The 23,897-nt window shown below is 34.6% G+C and overlaps 2 protein-coding genes across 36 annotated transcripts in view; one reads left to right on the top strand and one right to left on the bottom strand.

Moving 5' to 3' along the window:
* Positions 1-10,738, top strand: part of Ppfia2 (PPFI scaffold protein A2) — a 482,684-nt gene extending 471,946 nt beyond the window's left edge. For 24 of the 33 annotated variants that reach the window (XM_087192543.1, XM_087192527.1, XM_021246547.2 and 21 more), the window contains 5 exons: positions 535-710; positions 2,593-2,661; positions 5,927-6,086; positions 7,273-7,364; positions 9,361-10,738. In XM_087192543.1, coding sequence (XP_087048669.1) covers positions 535-710; positions 2,593-2,661; positions 5,927-6,086; positions 7,273-7,331 — 464 coding nt within the window. In that variant the 3' untranslated portion in view covers positions 7,332-7,364; positions 9,361-10,738. Of the gene's footprint in view, positions 1-534; positions 711-2,592; positions 2,662-5,926; positions 6,087-7,272; positions 7,476-9,360 lie in introns of all 33 variants that reach the window. The other 9 variants (XM_021246551.2, XM_087192539.1, XM_087192530.1 and 6 more) reach the window with 4 other exon arrangements.
* A 1,861-nt stretch (positions 10,739-12,599) lies between these two features.
* Positions 12,600-23,897, bottom strand: part of Acss3 (acyl-CoA synthetase short chain family member 3) — a 197,894-nt gene continuing 186,596 nt past the window's right edge. For all 3 annotated transcript variants that reach the window (XM_087192557.1, XM_004867522.4, XM_087192556.1), the window contains exons 14-16: positions 15,362-15,461; positions 15,102-15,277; positions 12,600-14,160 (exon numbers count right to left, since the gene is read on the bottom strand). In XM_087192557.1, coding sequence (XP_087048683.1) covers positions 14,092-14,160; positions 15,102-15,277; positions 15,362-15,461 — 345 coding nt within the window. In that variant the 3' untranslated portion in view covers positions 12,600-14,091. The remainder of the gene's footprint in view (positions 14,161-15,101; positions 15,278-15,361; positions 15,462-23,897) is intronic.

Genomic DNA, 23,897 nt, shown 5'->3' with positions numbered 1-23,897 from the left:
TTTTCTTTTATATGTTACTTCAAGTGAAACTAGATCTCTTAGTCACTACGCAGTATTTTTGGGGGGTGGGGTACCGGGGATCGAACTCGGGTCCTTGAGCCTGTGGGACCACTACGCAATATTTAAGTAGTGGTTAATGAATACTTCTGGTGAAGAACAGCATTAGAATCTGTTTGCCTTGTTTACTGTGTGTTGACACAAGTAAGAAATGCCCCCCCCCACCGCGGTGGTAGACATATTGAATTTCAGATGAATCCCTCAGGCTGTAGTATGAAAATTGGAAAAATTGTATCTCAGGTCCTGATAGTGCTGCCATAAACATAATAAGCATTCTAAAAATGGCAACTTTTTCTAGGCTTAGAGTAGAAAAAGTTATTAGAATAGTACATGCATACAACAGAGGAGAGCAAGGGCAACTAGAAAATAGATAAATCAGCATAAATGTGATTTAGTTAGTTATCTGTGGTTCATTTCAGCCAGGGATTTTGTTTACGCAAAGTACTCCAGTCTAAAATGATGTATCTCTTTTCCTAGATGTGTTGGTGTGGAGCAATGATCGAGTTATTCGCTGGATACAAGCAATTGGACTTAGAGAATATGCAAATAATATTCTTGAAAGTGGTGTGCATGGCTCACTTATAGCCCTGGATGAGAACTTTGACTACAGCAGCTTAGCTTTGTTACTACAAATTCCAACACAGAACACCCAGGCAAGCCCCTTTGTGTTGTAGTCTTACTGGATCTTGGTTAATACAATGACAAACTAAGCTTTTAGAAAAAAATGTGGCTGTGTGTTCATGACTTTTAAACATTAAATTTATTTTAAATGATATATAAAACATGTAAATTGCATAACATGATGTTTTCATACATGTATACATTATGCATATGTTTAAATCAGGTTAAACATATTTTCCTCAAAGATATCATTTTCTAGGTGAAACTTTCTAAATAATTTTCTAGAACTTTCAAATGCACAGTGAATTAGTCTTCAGTGACTCTACTGTACAATAGCACAACAAAAACTCTTGCTCTTATTAACTGTAACTTAGTAGTGATTGATCAACCTTCATCTGTGTTTCCCTCCTCGTATTCTCTGCAGCTTCTGTAACCATTTGACACTCAACTTCTATAAAATGAAATTTTTTTAGAGCTCACATATGTGTGAAATCATGTGATATTTGTCTACTATTTGTGCCTTGTGTATTGCACATATATTTATGAAACCTAAATGAAATTAGTACAACCACTATGGAAATCATTATTGAGATTCCCCAAAAGATGAAAACTAGAAATTTTATTTTACCTAGGTATTTCCCTTCTAGAAATCTCCCCAAAAGAGTTAAAAACAAAATGTTATAGTAATACATGCACACCCATCTTTATACCACAACAATTCATAATAGCTAAAGTGTGGAAGCAACCTATATGTCCAACAGATGGATGGATAAAGAAAATATAGTATTTATACACACAATGGAGTGTTACTCTGCATACAGAAAGATAAGCTCGAGTCATTTGTAGGAAAATGAATGCACCTTAAGATCAAAATATGAAGTGAAATAAATCAGACACAAGCTTAATATCTCATGGTTTCTCTTATATGAGAAATCCAAAATATAAATAAAGAGAAAGTAAGAGATAATAGGAAGTAGGAAGATAGATATTTCTAAAATGGTAAGGGAATCAAAAGATGGAGGAAAGGAGAGAGAGAGGAGAGAAAGATGATGAAAAAGGGAATTAAAATATGTTACATAAATGTACCAACTCCACACAGGGAATGTAGACATTACGTACTAAACATGTACTAATAAAAATAAAGAAGTTAGCTCAACCTTTGAAATGTTTCACTAGGGCTTTAATTTTGAGCTACTGGACTGCATTTCCAGCTAAAACAAAATCATAAAATTAAAAAGGAAAGGATTTAGAGGTGATTTTTTGTGGCCCAGTCTCCCAGTCGAATGCCTGATTCCCACAAACAACATCCCTGACAGATGGCTTCCATCTCTGCCTCCCTGAAAGGCAGTCCTTTGTGGTTACAGGTCTGAACTATACACGGTCTTAACATTGGGTATGTCAGCAATCCCGAAATCTGGAGCTATGTAAATTAATGGAATGCCAAACACATTAAAAATAAAACCTCCAACAACGTCATAGCTGTAAAAACTCAGATATTAAGAGATAGAGCCCAGGAATTCTTAATATCTAAAGTTTCTCTGAATGATGATCATTGACCAGGTGTGAGAAACACCTACAAAACTTTGATGAAAATTCACAGTCCACCCTCACACTTCATTTTATTTTTTGAGTATTTCAAAACTTATATAAAAAATCAATTGGGAAAAAGTAAGAAAACGGAGTTAAAGCTTCTTGGACTTAAATGTTTATGGGAAGTTATCTGCTGTACCAAAGAAATTGCCTTACATAATACTTAAAGCTAAAATTTAAATTACTTTAAACATGTTGTCTAAAAACTTTAAAATTCTATAACTAAAAATTAGTTTGCAATATATTTTCAGATAAATATAATCTGTATGAATTTTTAAATAAAAGGTGATTTTAGTGATGGTAACTGTAATATGGTATCAACAGGCCCGGCAGATACTTGAAAGGGAATACAATAACCTGTTGGCCCTGGGAACAGAACGGCGGCTGGATGAAGTAAGTCATAACTTAACATTCAAAAGGCCTCTTTGAGAATATAGGGAACATCCTTACTTTTTTTTTGGTACCGGGGATCGAACTTGGGTCCTTGTGCTTGCGCAGCAGGCAGCGAAGCCACTGAGCTAAATCCCCGGCCCGAACATCCTTACTTTTAAGGAATACTGCTTAAAATTAACAATATGTTTGTTCTATGGGTAAACCTGGAACCCTCCAGGTTCAGGTTCATATATTCCTTAATTTTGGAAAAAACTTTATGAATACATAAATGCTGCCATTTCCATATTGAATAACTGAAAAGTTATTCAAAACAGACTTTTTTCATGAGCAATAACTAAAATTTTAAGCAACAACATTTAAAAAATATAAACAAAACACTAATGTTGATCAACAGCTTTTAAACTTATTTCTTAAACTTGTTACCTTATTTCTTAAATATCACTATGACTTTTCAGAAAATTTTAGAATGTTAAAGTGAACAAAATATTCACTTATATAAATGGGAAGTTTTCATTATTTTAAATATCATTATGATTTTTCTCTAAAAATAAATGGGTAACATTTTAACAGTCATAGAATGTGAAAGCTATTTTAAGCATAAGTATTTCTATATATAATATAGGCATATTTAAATGGTTTGAAAAATAATTAAGTGAAAAATCTATTAAGTGAATACGAGATATGAGCAAACAGTCCTTCTGAGAGTTTTTGCAGGAACATTTAGGATGAAGTGGAAAATACAGAGAGGCAGGACTATGAGTTTCAAGGTACATGTGTTCCTTGACTATAAAGACATGCTGTTTAAAATAATTGTTTTAATGAATTCAAATCCTAAAATGGAAAATATTTCCATGTTCAAATGGGCAGAGCAGATGATACTGGTATAAAACCCACACTGTCTTTTGTGAACTACATTATAGAAAGATAAGTTTTCCATTGCTATCCCCTGTTAACGTCTGGTAAATTCACACAATTTTCCAATCAGTATAGTGATTGATATTTTTTAAACCAAATCAATACTTAACCAATTTTACCTTTGTAAGTTGTTTGACAATCTCTTTATTTATTCTAAATTGTCGATTTTAATGTTAGTATCAAAAACAAATACAATTTAGGATACAATTCTTATAATTTATTCTTATAAATTGCAAAGGAATCTTAATAAATTTGAATAAAAAATTCTTAAAGATCCATCATATGAGTATATCTTAAAGTGTGGGGTGAGCTTAGGCAACTATCCAGGCAGAGTTGGTCACCTACAGCCCACGTTGCATCCCTGATAGTAAGAAATGAGCAGACAGGTTTACTAAATAGAATGTGACTATCTGCCTTTAAATACTCTATCTCCTTTTTTTTTTTTTTGGTACGGGGGATCATTGAACTCAGGACCTTGCGCTTCCGAGGCAGGTGGCCGCACCACTGAGCCTAAATCCCTGGCCCTCCTTTTTTGTTTTTAAAAGTGCAATACATGATTTTATTGTTAAAACCTTGTAGTATTCTCTAGGGGCCAGGGATTTAGCTCAGTGGTATCGCTGCCTGCCTTGCAAGCGCAAGGACCCAGGTTCGATCTCTGGTACCCCCCCCCCAAAAAAACGCCTGTAGTCCTTTTTGTCCAATTTTTTTGAATATGAGCAAAAATAGCCTAATAAATTGCCTAAAACCAGAATAAATTTTTTCCCCTCTAGCTTTGCAGATCACATTCAATTTTACTGATACAGTCTGAGAAGTTTTGTTGTGCTTCTATGAACTTCGATTAACAGAATATCTCTTAACCTTCTGTCATGAGAACTTCCCCCCATGATGTTCTTCCCCATGGTCTCCTTTCTGTAGTAACAATACTGTCTGCTGATACAGCAAATGAATGGAGTCATCATTCAAACTCTCAACATGTTTATTTTTAAGCCCTAACACTATAGAAGTTATTTATCTCTACAATGTAATGAAGGGTTTTGTAAAATTGAGAAATATTTATGCTTAATGCAATAAATTCTCCAATAATCAAGAAGTCACAGCTATGAAAATCTGTTTCTTTTCTTATTTACAAATATTTTGCAACTCCAGGGTAATGTAGAACACAGCAAGTGAGAGGAGGACTAAAGAACATCTTTTATCTATAAAATGGCTACCAAGTCTAAACAAAATTTAGATCCTGATTTAAAATTTTTAATAGTGTATATATGTAATAATACATAAATGATTTTCTTAGGTAAACTATAAATGTCATTTAATTAAATTGGTAATATATAAATAACATACTGTTATTAATTTATGAAAATAATAATTTGAGTCAAATATTAGCTGATTATTCTATATTCCAAAATGAAATCAAATGAGTTAGCAGAGTATATAATACGTTTGGATGTAAATCTTGGGGAATATAGTCTTTCCCTAAATAAGAAAGATGGTGATCTTAGAAGACAAGATCTATGTGGAAAGTTTAATAGTTTTCTTAGAATTAGACAAAAAGAATAATATTAGGTAAATGCCAAATTATACATTAATGCTTATCAATTCAAGGGAAAATAATTGTATGTGTATAGGTACTTTATGTATACAGAAAGGGAAGAGATTATTTCATTAAGATATAACAGAACCAGTAACTAGGATTACACAATTAGCCAGAGTTACATTATAGTTTTAGGAGCACTGTATGAACACATGTATTGATTCAAAGAATAGTGTCCAGCTTGCAAAGGCTTTTCAAGAAATTACAAGTTAATTCTATATCACTTCAAATCTAACAAATCACAAGTTTAGCGTATTTTACACAGATTATAGTATCTTGAATTAGTCAGGCTGTCTCAAATACAGATTTCCTACAACATATATCTCTTGCATATACAAAAGTGGTATTTCTCAAGGGTGTGAGTCAAATGCAGTCCACCAAACAACCAATTCAATAAAGTTAACATCTCATACCATATAACCAACCAGTTGGCATTAAATTAAAAAAAAAAAAAAGAATAACCAATATTCTTTCTGGAAAAAACTTTAGGATTTTATTTTAGGTTTTCAAAGACATTTAAAGATGCCAAATTTTAGATAGGAAATCATGTAAAAAGTTGTATGAAACATTTCTGTTTCAATTCTCCCACCTTTTTATTTTGGAATCAATATAACTCTTGAGATAAAGCACAATGTTCCATATGTATGCCTGGTACAGTGAATGTACATAATCTGTTACATGTTTCAAAGCACACAACTTTATGCACCTGGACTAGTTTATTTGTTTTTATTACATTGAATTATAACTCTGTATTGCCAGAGTGATGACAAGAATTTCCGACGTGGATCAACCTGGAGAAGGCAATTTCCTCCACGTGAAGTCCACGGGATCAGCATGATGCCTGGGTCCTCAGAAACATTACCAGCTGGATTTAGGTTAACCACAACATCGGGGCAGTCGAGGAAAATGACAACAGATGGTACAGTAGTTTTACATTTTTGATTATACAACAAAAAGCTTGCTTAGCAAAAGCTAGTATAATTCTCTGAGTTTGCATAGCTCTGGAAGTGATCCTTTCTTGAGTTGGTTTGCTCTGCTTGAATTTTTACTTTGCTTTCATCAAAAACCAAAACTCTTTGTAAATTGCTAATGCATGAACTCATGGCATTTTATTCTCATTTTCAAAATAATGTATAATATCCTAAAAAGAACAACTCTGGCTAATGTCCACATCTAGGAAGAATAATAGACTCTGCTTGATTGGTGTTTTATTTTCCTTTCATTCACAAAGTAAATAATTTAAGGTAGAGTTTGGATTTGTATTAAAGATTCATAATACATGGAAATTAACCACACCAGCCCTTTACATATCTAAATATTGGAAATTTTATATATAGTCTTCGAAATTCAGACTCATCAGACATCTTTATTGCTGATCAAAACAAAAGGCCTTCAAATAAATAAGCACAATCATAAGAAGAAAGCTAAACAAACACCAAAGCAACTGCAATTTCTTAATTAATATTTCCTTCTGTGGACATTAGACTTGTGTAAAATACTTCATAAAGGAAAACAGTTATTCTGGAGAGACAATTTTGAAATAGTAGGCACAAAATTATTTGTTTGAAAAACATTAAGGGAAAAGACTCACTTTCATTAAGATAATCACTTAGAATCATTATTTCTTTCCAAGGTTATAGCTATTATGATTCTTAAAATTAATTTCAATATAAACTATCATCTTTGATCTACATTTCTTGTATCTGATAATGCTGTATAACTTCTTAGCAAAATTCATGAGGAATATAACATGATTAAAATTACCATAGAGGTTCATCAATACTTGGATGAAAAACAATTCACCATATTGAGTTCTGTAGAACAATCTTTTCAAGGAAAGTGGAAGCACCCTGGGGGAGCTCTCTTGTTACAGATGTCATCTAAGAGGAAATACGGAACTCTAAAGCTCAGCTGAATTACATTGGGAAAAACATTTCCTTTGTAACTGTGTCTAGAGAAGAGGAGTCTATGATTGGCTCATATCTGAGAGAAAGAAGGTCTACTAATATATTCAGCATCCTTTATGCAGAGGAAATAAATCTTTCTCATCTGAAATCTTCTACTCAACCATCCAAGAACTTCAAAGCCCTTTTCTCCATTTGCAGTTGCTTCATCAAGACTGCAGAGGTTAGACAACTCCACTGTTCGCACATACTCATGTTGACAAGCCACTCAAAGGAGGCAGCACTGACCTGCTGTGAGTAGTTTCCCTTTGGCTGACAAACAACAAGCCAACAACAACAAAAAACGGGACTACATAGACTAGTAAATATACATATGCCTTTTGGTATGGCCTAGCAGTACGGAGGTGAGATAACCCCTTTGAACTGATAGAGGGGGGAAAAGTAACCTGTATATTTTAACTCCATCTGTCCTTTCCTATCATCACCTGTCTCCTATGGTTTAAGGTCTGTCTGTTTGAGACCTGTTACTCAATTATTACACATAAATGCGTTGTTACCATGTCGTTTTCTACTTTTGAATAGCATTTCTTATTGACCCCCAGCATTTTTATTAACAAGAGTTTGGCACTCAGAGAATCATATAATTTTAAGTGACTATCTTATGTAAGGAAATCAAAGTAGGCCTATAAGATTTAAGCAAATTCAGAATCAAATGACAGAGACAGTAAAATGATTTAGAAGTGGATTCCTATTAACAGCAAAAGTAGAAACTGAAAAGTTTGAACTTTCAGTATGTTGTTGTTGCTTATCAATGGGACTTAATATTTGCTTTAAAAGGATGAATTTTAAGTATCTGAGGAATGAAAAACATAAAATTAATTTATAATAATGGAGAATAGGAACAGCAGAACATATTACTACTAGACATGAGGCATTTGTATTTAAAGAAATATTAGCGGATGGAAGCTACTTCTAAATCCATATATATGACATTTTATTGAAATGTCTTATAAGGAAATCTATGGTTTCCTAGATTCATAAATGTCAAAGGTTCAAAAATTATTCGAACCTAAAATTATGCTTTACCACAATATTGTAGAATTTTCAATGAATTGATGCTATGAAAAATATTTTAAGCTATTATTGAGCACCAAACATGTACACAGGGACTGGAGGAAGCAGCAGTAATAGATGAAGATACAGCTCACTTTGTGGTCTTTACCCTTTGCCTGGAACTACAAGCGTTACATAATATTTTGTTGGTCCTATAGACTTCACATGAATGATATATTTTGCCTTATTTGGGTCACTATTTGAAGGTGATAAAACAAAAAGCATCAAGATTCAAGATTTAATTTCAAAAGTACAACCCTAACATTAAAAATTTAATTACAATATACAATTTGGTATCTAATTAGGCATGATCTAAAGCAGATAATAATTTGTCTAAATAAGAGGCTTTCCAAAATACTGTTTATAATAGATTCTACACATAACGTAATTTTCTCAGGAACTGAATACTTCACTAATTTACAAATGACTATTTAATATGTTTGGTAGTGCTTGCTTCTTAGCTCTTGACTGATGGATAGAAATATTCTTTAACTACTTGCAGTCTGTTTCTTATGCATGACATTCTAGTTCATATTTCCCAGCTTTTACTATTACACAGTGGTATTTATTTACAAAAAAATAAATCTAACAAAATTAGTTCTTATTTGGCCAAAGATTAGCACTTACTGTTATTAAGAATAATTCAGAACATGATATTTACTCTTTCTTTTGTGTCAATAACTTTGAGCTTTTCCTAAGTATATTATGACTGGAAAGATTTTGTGATCTCATACCACTAACCCAGAATCTTTAAAATGTTATCTATTATCAATATGTGTTTGTCACAGTTAAAAAACTGTCTTTTTAAAAGCCGTAAAATATATGAACTAGAATATAAATCTATTTCATCACATAGGACAACTCAACCCAATTTATTAATTAGTAAGCTGTAAAATTTTCCGGAGGCATGCTGACATTTCATGTGACTACTTTTGTTTATATTATTGCCTTACTTTACCCAAAGTCAAGCAAATCCTATTATGTATTTAGCACAGAAATGGAGGAGGGCAAATGTCACTTATTTCTGCTATTGGTTAGATCCTAGCTGATTTTCTTTCCCTTATATTTTAGAACAGCAGTAGGCAGGCTTCATGGAAATGCAGAACAAAGTAAAGGAATAGGATTTACTAGGCAGGGACCTTTTGGTGAACTAATGCTGTCCGTTACATATTTTAGATGTCATCTTTTCAGTCTACTCTACCTAAAGTGCACTACCATCTAAGAAGACAAGCAATGAAAACCTTTGTGAAGACCGAATTCAAAGGAAATAATAACAAGTAATGGTTTAAAAGCTGAAAATGTGATTTTTTTTGGGGGGGGGATCAGATATTAAGCTTGATTAGTTTACTAAATTGTAATAAAATGCTTAAGTCATTTGAATAATAAGCATCATCCACATCATAAATTCTGTACAACAGATGCTTTTATGAAATGGAGCCACTTGTTTTTTCATGTTGTAATATACTAGACATTTATGTATTACTGTGTATTTCTTTTTAAATGTGTAAGTCTTATGTAAATGGATATAAATATGATTTTTTAAAAAATAAAATATATGGTTCATGGAGTCTTGAGTGCAAACATTTGACAATTCCAAGTACTGTTTGTATTTTGCCATTCCATCATTTTTACAGTTTTTGAATTGTAACAGTCAAATCAATGTTTCCTTGAAGCATGTTTCATGCTTCAACATCTTCCTCCTTCAAGTCTGTCTATATTTAAAGCTGAACACCTGCCTCTGATCATTAAAAAAAAATGATTTAACCTGGAACTGGAGCCAAAAAATGACCTTTAAAGGCAATCAGGGATGTCCTATAACTTTAGAAATAGCACTGTGATGGCTCAATCTCCTTTTCGATACTAAACAAAGCCAAACTGTTTACAAGAGTCATAAGCAATTATTTAAAAAATTTATATTAAAAATCCATTATCTTCTCTTGTTATCTGTGGACCAAGATAAAAAGAAAACTTCTTTACTAAGAACCACATGTTCATTCAAATACCTTGAACCACCAGCCAGCACTGGACAGTGAAGGTCAACCACTGCGGAGTCTGAGGCTCATTTTCACTGAAAAAAATCACAACCCCAGAAATCTCTTCCTTTTTTTCGATGTAACAGGGCATTAGCCAGATTCATGTTTAATGTTATAAGCTTTCAGCCGAGATGGCCTTGTGGATCTTCCCTGAAGTCAGTTTTATCAGAGGAAATAAATGAAAGACAGAGTGATTACATATATAGTGTATAAAAAGTATAGAAGAGTAACATCTTCCCTGTGGCTTTATTTCTTGGTGTTACTGTTGTTTATTCTTTGTTTATATGGGAGATTTCAAAGTAAAACCTATTTAATAATACCATTTATCTAACTGCTTATTTTCTGCTGCTTGGTCTTATGAAGCGCAAAACCTGTCATTAGTTAATTTCTTTTTTGTATTTTAATTTGCTATGTTTGCACGTACACTACATTTGTTTTGATGTCTATTTTTATTAAACAGATTCAGTCAAAAGGTAATGGTAACAGAAACCCTCTCCATTGTCAATAAAAAAATACTTCCAGTTCTCTGTTTAAGCTTGCTTTCTAGTGATACAACATTTGTCTAGTGAACTATGATGAAAACCATTCTTTCAATGACTCAGAATCTAATATTTCACCTCAAAATGTAGTTTGCCACAAGAGGGAGTACTAAACTAGATTATGGAAGTGGTTTTAAATTTTTCTTCAATGTTGCTTGAGCAGAAACAATGGGAAAGGGCTTTTAACCTCACCTGAAAATGGAAATTTTGATTCATAGAAATAAAATGATACAGAAACTATGATATTAAAATGCCACAAGTAGATCTGTCTTTATTCTTATACCACTGAGTTAGCTTTCTATCACAGAAATATCTGTGACAATTAGCTTATAAAGACAAAAGGATTGTTTTGACTGACACAGTTTTGGAGTTTCCAGTCAAAGGTCAAGCAGACCAATTGTTTTGAGCCTCTGGTGAGCATGCGGGATGGCAATGATGAAGAGCGTTCAGGAGGCAAACTATGTGCCTCATGGCTGGGAACCCAGTGAAAGAAAAGGGCTTCTGCCCCACCATTCTCTTTGAGGGCTTCTTCCCCAGGGATCTTATGACCTCCCTTAGAGCTCCTCCTCCTATAGTCCCACAGCACCTTCCAGGATCAGTACCTGGAAACCAAGCCTTTAACCTATGGGCCTAGGAAACAGGAAATATACAAACTGTAGAAAGCAGTCAGTTACTAAAGTCAGTCTCTGCTTCTCAGTGATCAAGTAAGCAAGATTAATCATTTGTAATAGATTGTAACATACAGTGATACAAAAGATCCAGCTACCTCCCTCAGAAAAGCAAAAATATGCTTTATAAGAAAACTTCTGCCAGGCTCCAAAATCTATTTCATGTGCTGAGCTTAGAATCTCAGTATTTTTCCTCTTGACCATCACAGTTATGAATTGTGACATTTTTAGTGATCAGATCTAGACTCTTCAAATAATTTTAGATAACTAAAACTACTTCTTAAAATGTAAGGTACATTTAATTTGCATATATTTAATATATTCAAAACAAAGATGAATATTTGGAAAACACTATTCTAGAGATCTTTGAAAGTACTTTTTATTTTCATTTTCCTAACGTCTTACAATAAAAAATTCCATGAAAAAAACAAAAGCAGTCACACAGAATGTATTTTGGCAAACAGCATGACTACATGCTTCAGTAACATTATATTGTTGTAATAAAAGATACATGTAATTTAAAATATTTTAGATACTATTTAATGAAAGTGATTTATGGTGAGTATTACAATAGAAAATTTTCTTTCTTTTTCCCAAATCATAAGCAGTCTGACGATTTAAGTGTACCTTTATTGACCCTGTTTTAGTCATGTGAGAGTAACAGTACTTTCTCTGACCTTCTAAAGGAGATAAATTTCCTCAATGAGACATAAGAAATAGTTACTTCCCCATTCTCATGCAGTGTTTTCCAGTCCCACTCAACTGAAAAATAACCCAAGCCTGCTTGTTGAAGTGTCCCTTTGGATGAGATTACCAGGAAAAATGTGAAAGTGGACAAGAGATGCAACTTTTACACAATTGTTGAATCTGCCTGAGCTCATAACTTACAAATAAATAAGAAGACACATTCAGTTAAAGAATGTGCCATTTCAGATTAAATGATTTTTTCATGTAGAAAAAAATAAGAAAATACTTTTTAATGCTAAGACATTAAAATAGTTTATTTTTAAGTACTACAGTTCTGATAATAGATAAAATTGTACCCAATAAAAAAGATATTTCAAGAAACCCAGCAGTTTCAAATTATATAGCCTCTATCTAGTTGGATTAATTCAGAGTACTAAAATAATTAAAGATGCATATATTTATTCAGGCATAACAATCAAGAAGGCAAGTTAAGCAAATAAGAATTTATTTGGATAAACCATTTATTTTGTAGCCTACAGTTCAAAAAGAGCTAATATTTTCAGAATGTTTTATACAGTCTTTAAACTATTTTTATGACACAAACAAGTAAATTCACATCTATTATCACTCACAGATATTTCCTTTACCCAAACTATTATGTTAGGACAATGTGTTCTTGAAAATAATGTTCCCAAATAACTAAACGATTGAGAAATACTTGGAGAATTTTCCAAGATTCAACGGGCATGGTACAGGTTTTGTGCTTAAATGCATTCTTTGATAACTGTTCATTATCTACTTATATCTACTCTAGTTATTCAGTACATTACCATAAGCTCATTAAAGACTAGTTTTAAATTTCTATTAAAAAGTCTTCCTAATTTTATAGAAGTTTAATTGTAAAGATATGTTTGGACGTAATTTTTACATGTGTCATCAGTTATATAAAATTATAGCTTCCACAAAAATAACTATGGGTTTTTGGCTTCTCTTGGAAACCTGAGGCTCTTGCAGCAGGACATCTGTCTCCCTCCCTCCTGTTACACATTCTTCCAGAAGCAGGCAGGGCTCTCCTTTGATGGAGCAGGCGCTCTCCAGGCTTTACCATTCCCTATTGACCTGAAATACAGGCTAAGTGGCTCAGGCTCACTGAAAACCTCACTGACATTACACTAACCTATCTGGAAAGTCCCTTCATCTGCATCCTAATGTTAAAGCCTTTACCTTTCATTCTTCAGAGCTTTCCTTGCCACCCTACTTCATTTGTGTTATTTCTTTGACTCCTTAACAAAGACAGGATCATTAAGAAGTAAATTAAGAACCTGAGACATGAGTAGGGGCTCTTGGGAGCCTTCATCTCCCAAGATGCAAAGATTGGGTTGAGTCATCTTTAGATTCTCTGCCAGGCATGTGATTTCCCTTGTCTAAGTAACAGAGGGACCACCAGGAAGAGCTTTAACCCTGGCTTCCTGCTTTCCCTCAGGAAATATGGCCACACAGATCTCCCTACCTAGACAATACCTTCATCTGTCTAGATAATTGCCTAAAATTCCCCATTTTATCTATTTCACTTAGAAAGAGTAGGCATCTAAAGAATCTTAAGAATATTCAAAATTTTAATTATTTTTTGACATTGAATTGTGTTTTAAATTTTGTCAGGAAATGTTTATAAGAGCCACATTTAATTACAGTGGATTTTTAGGGGGAATAATGTTTTAAGCATAAAATTGATACATTTTTCTTATAGCACTGAACAACATATGGTGAGCCATGTTACAGGCAACTGAAAAACCATACAATTGAGGCAAATCAGACAGGTTCTTTCACTAGTTTTCATGAGACTGGTTTCCTAGAAGTTTTACATTTCACATTTCAATTGGCAAGTCATTTTTCTGTGAATTTTTATTTCTGGGAAGTAACTCAAATAACTTAATTCGAACTACAGAATTAACACAAACCAATTCATTATAGAAGCAAAAATCATGATGCCTTTTTCAGCACTTCTTCTATGTGTCCAAAAATGCTGGGGTCTTCAATTGTGGGAGTTATCTGGAAAGAAATTTAGTCATATGAATGCCCCTCTACACTCATTATAATAAAAATGACTATATGCAATGTAGTATTTCACATTATCTTACATTATCCTATAAAATATACAAAATGGGGAATTTTGAACCTACTATTTATAGTTCTATTTATAATCTTCCAAAGCAATAAACAAATGGCTTAATGAACAAAATCATTGGTCGCAGATGATACTTCAGAGTTCCTTTTAAGAATGTTTCTAGCCCGGGATTTAGGTCAGTGGTTTTGCCGACTGCTGCGCAGGAGCAAGGACCCGAATTCGATCCCCGGTACCAAAAAAAAAAAAAAAAGTCTTTCTAAATATTCCTATAAAATTGATTTCATTGGGAGGTACATTTTTCTCATATTCTTTACTGTTACATTACCTTTTATTAGATGTTATTGAAAAAATATGTACCTCTATGCACAGAGGATATGTGTAAATCGATGCTTGAATCAATCTAAAGTTTCCTAAAATAAATTTCACTCAGAACAGGAGAAATAACACATACAACAATTACAACACTTTAAATATCTATTGTAAGCCTCAAATATTTTGCTTTCTTATTTACTAATAGCCATTAATGACAACAATTAATGAAAGTGTACCTTTAAATCCATAAGACTGAGTTTCCACAAGTATGTTTGAATTTAATTAACACAATTACTAATAGTAAAGATATTTTCACACACTGGTTCTCATAATCAAAGGATGTGGTTCTAACTTGCCTGCCTTTCTTTCCCAAACCCTCATCCTACAGAGAGGGGCTATGTAATTTTTCTCTTAATATTAAAAAAAATCAAACATGTATGTATTTGGTAGGAATTCAATTCATGCTTAGGAACCATTTTAAGAGTTTTGTTGATGCTAAAGAAATGGTGAAAAGCATTTCAGAACTCAGCATTAAATGTCCTTGATAACATACCTTATATGCCTTGCCATTTACTAAAGCAGATAGAATAGATCGAGGAATTTTGCCAGATCTGGTTTTGGGCAACTGTTTAACAAACACTGCATTTCGAAAAGCAGCCACAGGGCCAATGCTCTGTCTAACATGTTTCACAATTTCTTCTAAAACTTGTTTCTCTGTTGCATTTATACCTAGGGAAGAAGTTGAAAGGGTTTGCAATGAATTAACCTGACTTAATCATTCAGGCCCAATGAGGAAGGACAAAGATGTCTCACCCTTCTTCAACACACAGATTGCTAAGGGAACATGACCTTTCAAAGGATCTTCCTTGCCAACCACAGCGCAGTCTTCAACAGTACCATGGGAAAGGACAGACTGGAATAAGAAAAGGCATTCATTTAGAATATGTATGCATACATATGTGTATATAATTGTAATGCAGAACAAAGTAAATGTGAGAGAACCCAACAATACATTGCTACCTGCCTAAAAATTTATTACTAATTCACATAATTACTACTGAGGAGAAAGATTAGGATACCCATGGAAGTCTCAAAGGCTGACAGTAATTAAGATAAATTACTTGGATTACCTGGAAAGTATGGAAATTATTTCTTCATCTTAAGAGCTTATTAATTAGTCAGAGAACATGTGTAATAATTATCACATGCAGTTGCTACCAGGCAGCCTATCGTGTTTTGACAGTAGTGCTGGCTGCTTTCAGAGGAATTCCAGACTGTCCCCAGGGCCACACAATGAATTTAATGAACAGGCCACCCATACAGAGAGAATTTGACAGGACTTGAAAGAAGAGGCTACAGATGGACAGAAGTCCCAATACCACATAATTACTTCTTTCATACTGCTCACGTTCAACTCTCAAGGCCCTACAGAGCAAAGCATCTATCTAGAATCATAAGAACTCACAGATTTGAAAATTCATATAAAATATAAGAGGCATAGGGTTTAAAAAATTCTTCTGTGATGGAACTTTTAAAAATGCATGTTCAAAAAGGCCTCTTCTGGGATATTAATATATATTTCAGTGATTCCAAATGCCTAATTCTAGCAAGCACAGCAATTGATTCCAACAGTTCATTTAGCAGCCATTATTCTTTCTTCTATTCATTCATGCAACAAATATTTACTAAATGCCTCCATTGGAGCAATCCTATATCTAGCTCAGTTGCTAGCAAAAATAGCCAGGGTGTCACTGTATAATGTTTATAGTCTAGTAATGAAGAAAGATATAGTACTAATAAATAACCTTGATATTTTAATTTTTATAAAGGTCCAACTGTGACAGTAGTAAGAGCTCTGAGGAAATAACTAAAGCTCATTATATGCAAGCTATAGTAAAGCATATAATTTCCCAAAAAGATATAGACATCAAGGAAGTCTTCCCTTAGCAAATGGAGCAATCTAGAGAATAAAGAGATATTGATTAGGCATGAGGAGGAGGGTGGGGCAAAAGCTCAGTGAGAAACTGTATGTCAACTGTTCAGATCTGATCTGAAAGAGACCAGGGTGTCTGGAAGTTGGGGAGGAGGATGATAAAGTTTCAGAGGTATAGAAGGCTTGCCAATTTTTGTTTTTCCAACATTATAAGACTAACACAACATTTCAGGAGTAGATGAAGAGATGAAAACTCAGAATAAATTCATAAATAGACTTCATTTTTAGTGTAGTTCTAAGTTACAGCACATTGGGCAAGAAGCATCCCTCATACCACACAAGCTGCTTCACTAATCTGCACTAGAGTGCTACATTTCTTATCATCAATGAGCCAACACCGGCATGTCATTTTCAACCCAGTCCTTAGATCATATTGTGGTTCACTTTTGTTGTAAATTCTATGGTGTCTCACAAATATGTAAGACATGTATTATACATAATCATTTTATTATTGTAAAAGTTCCCTATGTTCTGCCATTCGTCCCTCCCTTTCCCCCAGCCTCTGGCAAAACTAACCCTTTTACTGTCTCCAAGGTCCCTTTGCATAATGTCATATATTTAGAGTCATATAGTATTCAGACTTTTCAGATAAGTTTCTTTTTTCACATTAGGGTGGATTTTGAAAAACCCAATCTTAGATTTCACTGTTGAGAACATATAGAGGATTTCTGTGGGTGGGCATCACAGTTTATACCAGCAAACCACCTAAAAGGCTACTATAATGGACTAAGGTTATGGGAGTGATTATAATGACTTCAGTTTCTTTAGGAGTAAAATGGGCACAGTATGGCGGTAAATTGAATATGGAGCATGGATAAGACAGAGGGATTCTACTGGTTGGATGGTGGCAACTTTCTAACCAGAAAAGATTAGTAAGGACTAAGTATAGAAGACCATGTATTATTGTCTTGGAGATATTTCATTTAAGAGGTGTATATAAGACGTCCAGGGGGAAGCTGTTAGGTACAGGGATCTGAGAAGAGGCTTAATCTGTAAATCACATGCACATGACTTTCTTATATAAAGGGTAATGGTAGCTATAGGCCTAGATAAGATTTTTTAAAGAGAAAGAAGAAAATACCAAGAGTCTTAAGGAATTGGAATATGTAATGGTCATATGAAAAAGAAGCAGTGAACAAAGTAAAATAAAAGACAGCCAAACAAACAAAGCCTAGAAAAAGCAGAATCTGAGACAATACTAAATTCCCAATCTTTTCAAGATATTTTTCATTAAAGCCAAATTAAAAATGAGGCTTCTCTCCTTGAACTTCTGGAAGACTTAATGAATTCCTGTACTAGGACATTTGTTAACAACAACAAAACAGTTACTAGCTTACAATATCGCTATGTAAACATACTATATACTTCTATATTACTTCTATACCCTATAGGAAGCATTGGATTATAAAGGTTTCCTTGCACATAGTTTTTGACTTCTATAATGATAAGACAGTATACGTTATATAAATTATTTCTGTAGTATATTTTAGCTTATATTTTAACTTGCTGTTATAAAGCTGTTAGTTCTTTCTTTCCAACTCTCTAAAAAGTTTCTACTGAATACATTATACAGACTATCCCACACCACCTTCTCTATTATGGCAGAGCTCCCAATGACTTATTTGTTACAATTTTATTTAAACTTAATATCTATATTCTAAGAATAGAGAGACAAATATCACTGCCAGATATTTTTTTGGTCATTAACTACAGTCAGTTATCAGTCATGAAAAAGAATACTTGGTCCATAGCAAAGCAGATACACTTGATAAGCAGGACCCTGTAATTCTGACCTACCATACCCTTAATGCCTTAATGAGAAGGTATGACTATTTTAACTGGTGAACTAGAGTTTTAATTACCAAAAAAAATTATTAAAATGTCTTTTGGTGCCAGAAACCTCTGTATTTGAGTTTTTAAAGTGTCAAAGTATCTGTTCAAATCACTGAAAAACAAATCAATCAGTATGACTATAATTTTAACTACGATGAATGTTAAATCTTCTGGTTTATCACTCTCTCATCTTGTTATTTTCATTTCTCAATGTTACAATCTTTAGTGTTAGTGCTTTTGGAAGTGGATGGAAATATATATATATATATATATATATATATATATATATATATCAGAATACATTGCACAGTTACCTATAGTATCAAAGCTTCATATTTTGCTTATGAAAAAATATAATTTTTCATAAATCTGTATCATCTCTAAGGTTCATTAGTATTGTGGATAGAATATCATATTAATCTATCAGTTAATAAGATGCCATAAAGGAAGAGAAACAGCTTCCTATGTTGGCCCCACCAATAACATTTGCATGGCGAATGAATTTTAACAACTGAACCACTGAAAAGGAAAGCATCAAAAGGTGCCTTGGCAATATGTGAGGGACAGAAGCCCAGCAAATGTCCTGTGGGAAGAACAGTCAAAAACCACACTCATACATTTCCGCCACATAAAATCTATGAAGCGTCCACAATGAGCTGGCATTTGAGTACCTGAGAAAGGGATAGACCTTAAAAGGTAATTGTCACACCAGAAATGAGTGTATCCATGTATTGTAAGAGGCCTGGTTAATGCATGTCATTTGTTATTTCTGAGCTATGGCCATTTTTGTGTACGTTTTAATGGATTTAAAGGGTTTCAAAGTTTCAATGGGTTAGACAACACAGGTTTTTCAATTGTATTTTTAAGAATTTTAATTTTAGAAACATTCTTTTAAATTAAGCACCTTCACAAAATACAAGGAATCACTCTGACATTGACATAGTCTAAGAAACTGTCAGAGTGATTCCTTGCCTTCATCAATATTCATATCGGTACTCAAGAAATATTCAGCAAGTTGCCAACTATTTAAATCCAGTAGTCATTTATGACTGAGTAGAACTGAAATTGCAAAGTGTCTTTGATGGATACACAGTCACTTTATAGATATATATTTGTTCTTGAAGAAACCATTCCTAAAATAAGGAGCAAAACAGCTAATGTGAAAAACAAACAGTGTAGTCTTGTTCAGACCACATTTCTGAAGGGCAAATTATATGTGAACATTGCCCCAGGCTCTACATGCAGTATTTTAACACCAGATTCCCCAGTTCCCAAGGATATTAGTGGGATTATTTAACAAACTGAAAGTTAAACTGTAAGTGAGAGAATGAAATCCCGAAGCCCAACTCCTTCCATAGATACCTTGGCAATGAAATATCCTGTCTGCAGCAGAGACAGAGAACTGAGCAAGAGGGATCACACTGGTTCCTGCTAATGTTGGCTGATAAGGCTCCAGCAAGCAGATTTCAGACCCAGTTTTCTTAAGAACTCCTTGAACTTCCACCCAAGTTTCCCAAGTGTCTAGCTGGTTGCTAGGCTTTCAAAGATTAATCAACTGTTAAAATAGACCTTATTACTCCAGAGTTACAGAAGGCTCTCATTTGTACTGGGATCCACAAGAATAATGTCCTTGTAATTTATAAAAGCTGTTATAGGGCTTCCTTTTTTTAAAGGATAAGAACAGAAAAGAACATGTATCTTTGATGTAATAATTTTAACCATATATGTCCTTGATTTAGTATTTTTTATTTAGTGCTATATAAGATAATGCACTCATAAATTCTTTACTTGGGGAAATTACAAAAGCATAGTGATTTTTCACCAAATACAAAAATCAGTTAAGTTAATTTTTCTGTACAACTGAAATTTCAAGGGATTAAAATCCTTGACTGATATTTCAAAAAGTTAAAGAGGAATACACAGTGTACCAAGATCATTGGAAATTAAATGTGAAAGTTTGAACACATAAATAAAAGCTGGTTCTATCATCAGTGTAAACATTTCAGGAGGATATTGAATATCAGTTTGCCCAGCAATTTTGTGAGGAGCTCGGAACAAGAATGTCAACCCTAGGGCCAAGGATTTAGCTCAGTGGTTCCCCCTCCTGCCTCGCAAGCACAAGGTCCAGAGTTCATCCGATCACGGGTACGAAAAAAAAAAAAAAAAAAGAATGTCAACTCTAAAAGAGACTCCAAATATTGAGATATGAATTGACACCGACATGAACTGAGATTAAATTTCTTGTACTCAGTACAGAGTTAATCATTTAATTTATATAAAAAGAGATGTTAAAGAGTTAGAGCCTGAGCAATGTCCTGTTATGGAAAAAATGTCTGTTAGATGACAATAATCCTGGTACATTTTCTTTATTTTTCCAATTTAATTGCCTATCTTCAGCTTGTCTTAACTCTGATGTTTCATACAATGAGAAGGATGTCAGTAGAATCATATAAAGGTACAGAATAAATTTGAATACATTGATACTTCTTTTTATTCTAAGCTAAAATAAAGAAACTAAGGTTTTTGACTGATAGTAAAAGCTGTGCAAATATAATCTTCATATTTTGATTAGCTAAGTCTGCCAGAAATGCAGATGAGTATTGAGGTAATCTTTTAGAAGCAAGAAATTAAAAAGTTCACACAACCAGAACTACATTTTGCCAACACACAAAAACAGATGAAGTATAAATTTTAATTTAATGTAATCACAAAATAGTCATTTGAAAACAATACTGTACTATAATAGTACGCCAAAATCACATGTTCTAAAACATTTTATGAAATTCTTTTTTTACTCAAAAAAGTTCATGTTGCCATGCATACACACACACGCATGCACATACACACACACATGCACATGCAAAGTTAACATAACAAGAAGAGCTAAGCTGTTAAGTGTGGCCTTCAGAGAAGGTGACTATCAGGAGCAATGCTACATAATTTTAGGGAAAAAAATCATTTGATTAGGCCTAGTTCTCCTGCCTACAGGCCATCTATGGCATTTATGGCCTGCCTACAGGCCATCTATGGCATTTTATGCCATTATTGGCCCCCAGTCACAACTGAGACCTCAATGATCTGGTGATGCTGTGATGCTCCAGGACAAGATTACACCAGCTGAAGACATCCTGGGAGGAACAAAATCTTCACCTACTCAGTTCCTCTTGTTCTTGGATTGTTACACCTTGTTTATCCCAATGTACTGAACTTTCTGTCCTGAGTTATTTGCCACATTTGTTTCTCCCGATGTGCTGAATAAAAGGTGCGGTAAGCTGGGGGCTTTTGTCTTTGCAGCACTGATCAGACCCAAAGCTCAGCTTCTTCTCAAAGTCTCATTTTTTCTACCTTTCCTGTATAAGAAGTTAATTCACCTTGTGCTGCCATGGTTCGCAGGAGACTAGGACTCACTGCAGAGGTTCTAGTAATGTCCCCTTTCCCTGTTCCCTACAGGTGACTATTAACAAGAGGAAGAAGAATAGAACTTTGGCATCTACATACTGTGGTTTCACTAAGTTTTTAATCATGATACTTTAAATTTTTTCTTCCATCATTTTTTCTTCCATCATTTTTTCTTCCATCATTTTGTAGTTTGTTTGCTCCATTCAGTTTAAAAATTATTCCAGGATTTTGTTCTGGAGAAGATGAAGTACCTAGTTTCACCTTATCTCTTCCATTGATTCCAGTGAAAAACATCCTGGGCTAAAAGAAACTTTGAGAACTTGGGAGACAACCTACTCATAAGTTCTTTGTTTTTATTTTTTTTGTTTGGAAGTTCTGTGATTTTGTTAGTTCATTTATTTTGCCTTTTTATATCATGTTTGGGAGGCTAGAGCAGCCCAAAATGTGGAACTGTCAATGCCTGCAGAGAGAAAAATCTCCAAGAAAAGCCTGCTGTGCCTCTACAGAGGCCCAGGAAAGGAGCAAAAGATCTGTGAGACAGACTCTAGCCTCCTGTTTTTCAGATGAAGGCCACCAAAGAGGCAGTGCTGTTCCCTCTCCCCAGAGCTGCTGCATCTCCACAACTCACAGCCAGTGAATAACAGCAAAGAAGCTGGGCCCTTGCCTTCTCCTCCACCACTGGGCAGCAGATCCAGTGGGATAAAGCTCAAGGTATGCTCCCACTCTTCAGCAAAAGCACCGGAAGATTCAGTGCCACTTACCCTGCCCATCAGCAGCCATGTGGTCCCTAAGAACAGATCTCTGCTGCCAGAAGTCCCAACTTCCTAACCAGAGGGCCAGGAAGGGGTAGTTGTGGGAGTCAGAGTGACAGAGTATTTGCAGGTTGAGTCCTGCATGTCAGTTTGGAAGTCATCACTCCTTTCTGATAGTAAATTAGAAGCTGAACAAACTAAAAGATCAAGCTTTTCTTTGACATGTTAGAGAGTAAGGTCTCAGGGTGAATCACATTACACACATTTCACCCTACCCCATCTGCCCCCCTGCAAAAAAAAACTGGAGAAATAGACAGGAGAAAACCGACAATCACAAATTCCTGGAACAAAATCTCCTCAGGAACAAGTAACAGAACAGGAAATCTTGAACTGTAATAGATAAATTGTAGGAAGTTCAGTGTGGATAAACGTGAGAGTTAAAAACTTTAGGGGACTCCTCCCAGGGCAGAAGAGGTGAGCCAATCCCAGGGCCCAGGAGGAGGCTCCCTGGCTACCATTCCTCTGCTCCCAGGGCAGAGAAGGCGAGCCAATCCCAGCACCCAGAAGGAGGATCCCCAGCTGCCATTCCACCGCTCCCAGGGCAGAGGAGGTAAGCCAATCCCAGTGCCCAGGAGGAGGTTCCCTGGCTACCATTCCACTGCACCCAGGGGAGAGAAGGTGAGCCAATCCCAGTGCCCAGGAGGAAGATTCCCCAGCTACCATTCTACTGCTCCCAGGGCAAAAGAGGTGAGCCAATCCCAGTGCCCAGGAGGAGGCTCCCTAGCTGCCATTCCACTGCTCCCAGGGCAGGGGAGGTGAGCCACGTGGGCTCAAACAGCGCACACTCCCCCCACCGTGGAAATGAGAAGACAAGTAAACAAGCCTCAAAAACAGACTTCCAGATCACCTACAGCAACCCCAAAGGGAAATGAGATGGAACACTCTGATACTCAACTACCTGGAATCCCTGAACTGGCAATGAAAGAGGATTTGGAAAAAATGATATCAGAAATAATTTCTCAGATAACAGGAGAGATTGTGCCCATAGTGCAAGACATGACTAATAAATCTAGAGAGGACACAGATATATAAAAATGGAGGGGCTGAGGAACATGATGGAATCCCATCATAGGAAACAAATGGAATCCATAAAATAGATACAAACAGATTTCCAGGAGATTAAAAACTCCATTGAGAGTCTATGCAGCAGAATGAACCAATGTGAGGACAGAATTTCAGATACAGAAGATAAGATTACTATTAATGACCAGGAAAAGAAAACTTGCTTTAAAATTGTAAGGGACCATGAGAAATCAATCCAGCAGTTGCAAGACGATGCAAAGAAGAATAACATAAGACTGATTGGACTCAA

The sequence above is a fragment of the Heterocephalus glaber genome, unplaced genomic scaffold (genome assembly GCF_053883595.1).
Source record: "Heterocephalus glaber isolate CG9 unplaced genomic scaffold, H.glaber_assembly_v1.0 deba00001572, whole genome shotgun sequence".
Classification (NCBI taxonomy): Eukaryota; Metazoa; Chordata; class Mammalia; order Rodentia; family Bathyergidae; genus Heterocephalus; species Heterocephalus glaber.
Note: the sequence above shows the minus strand (reverse complement) of the source record. Positions and strands in the feature narration are given on the sequence as shown.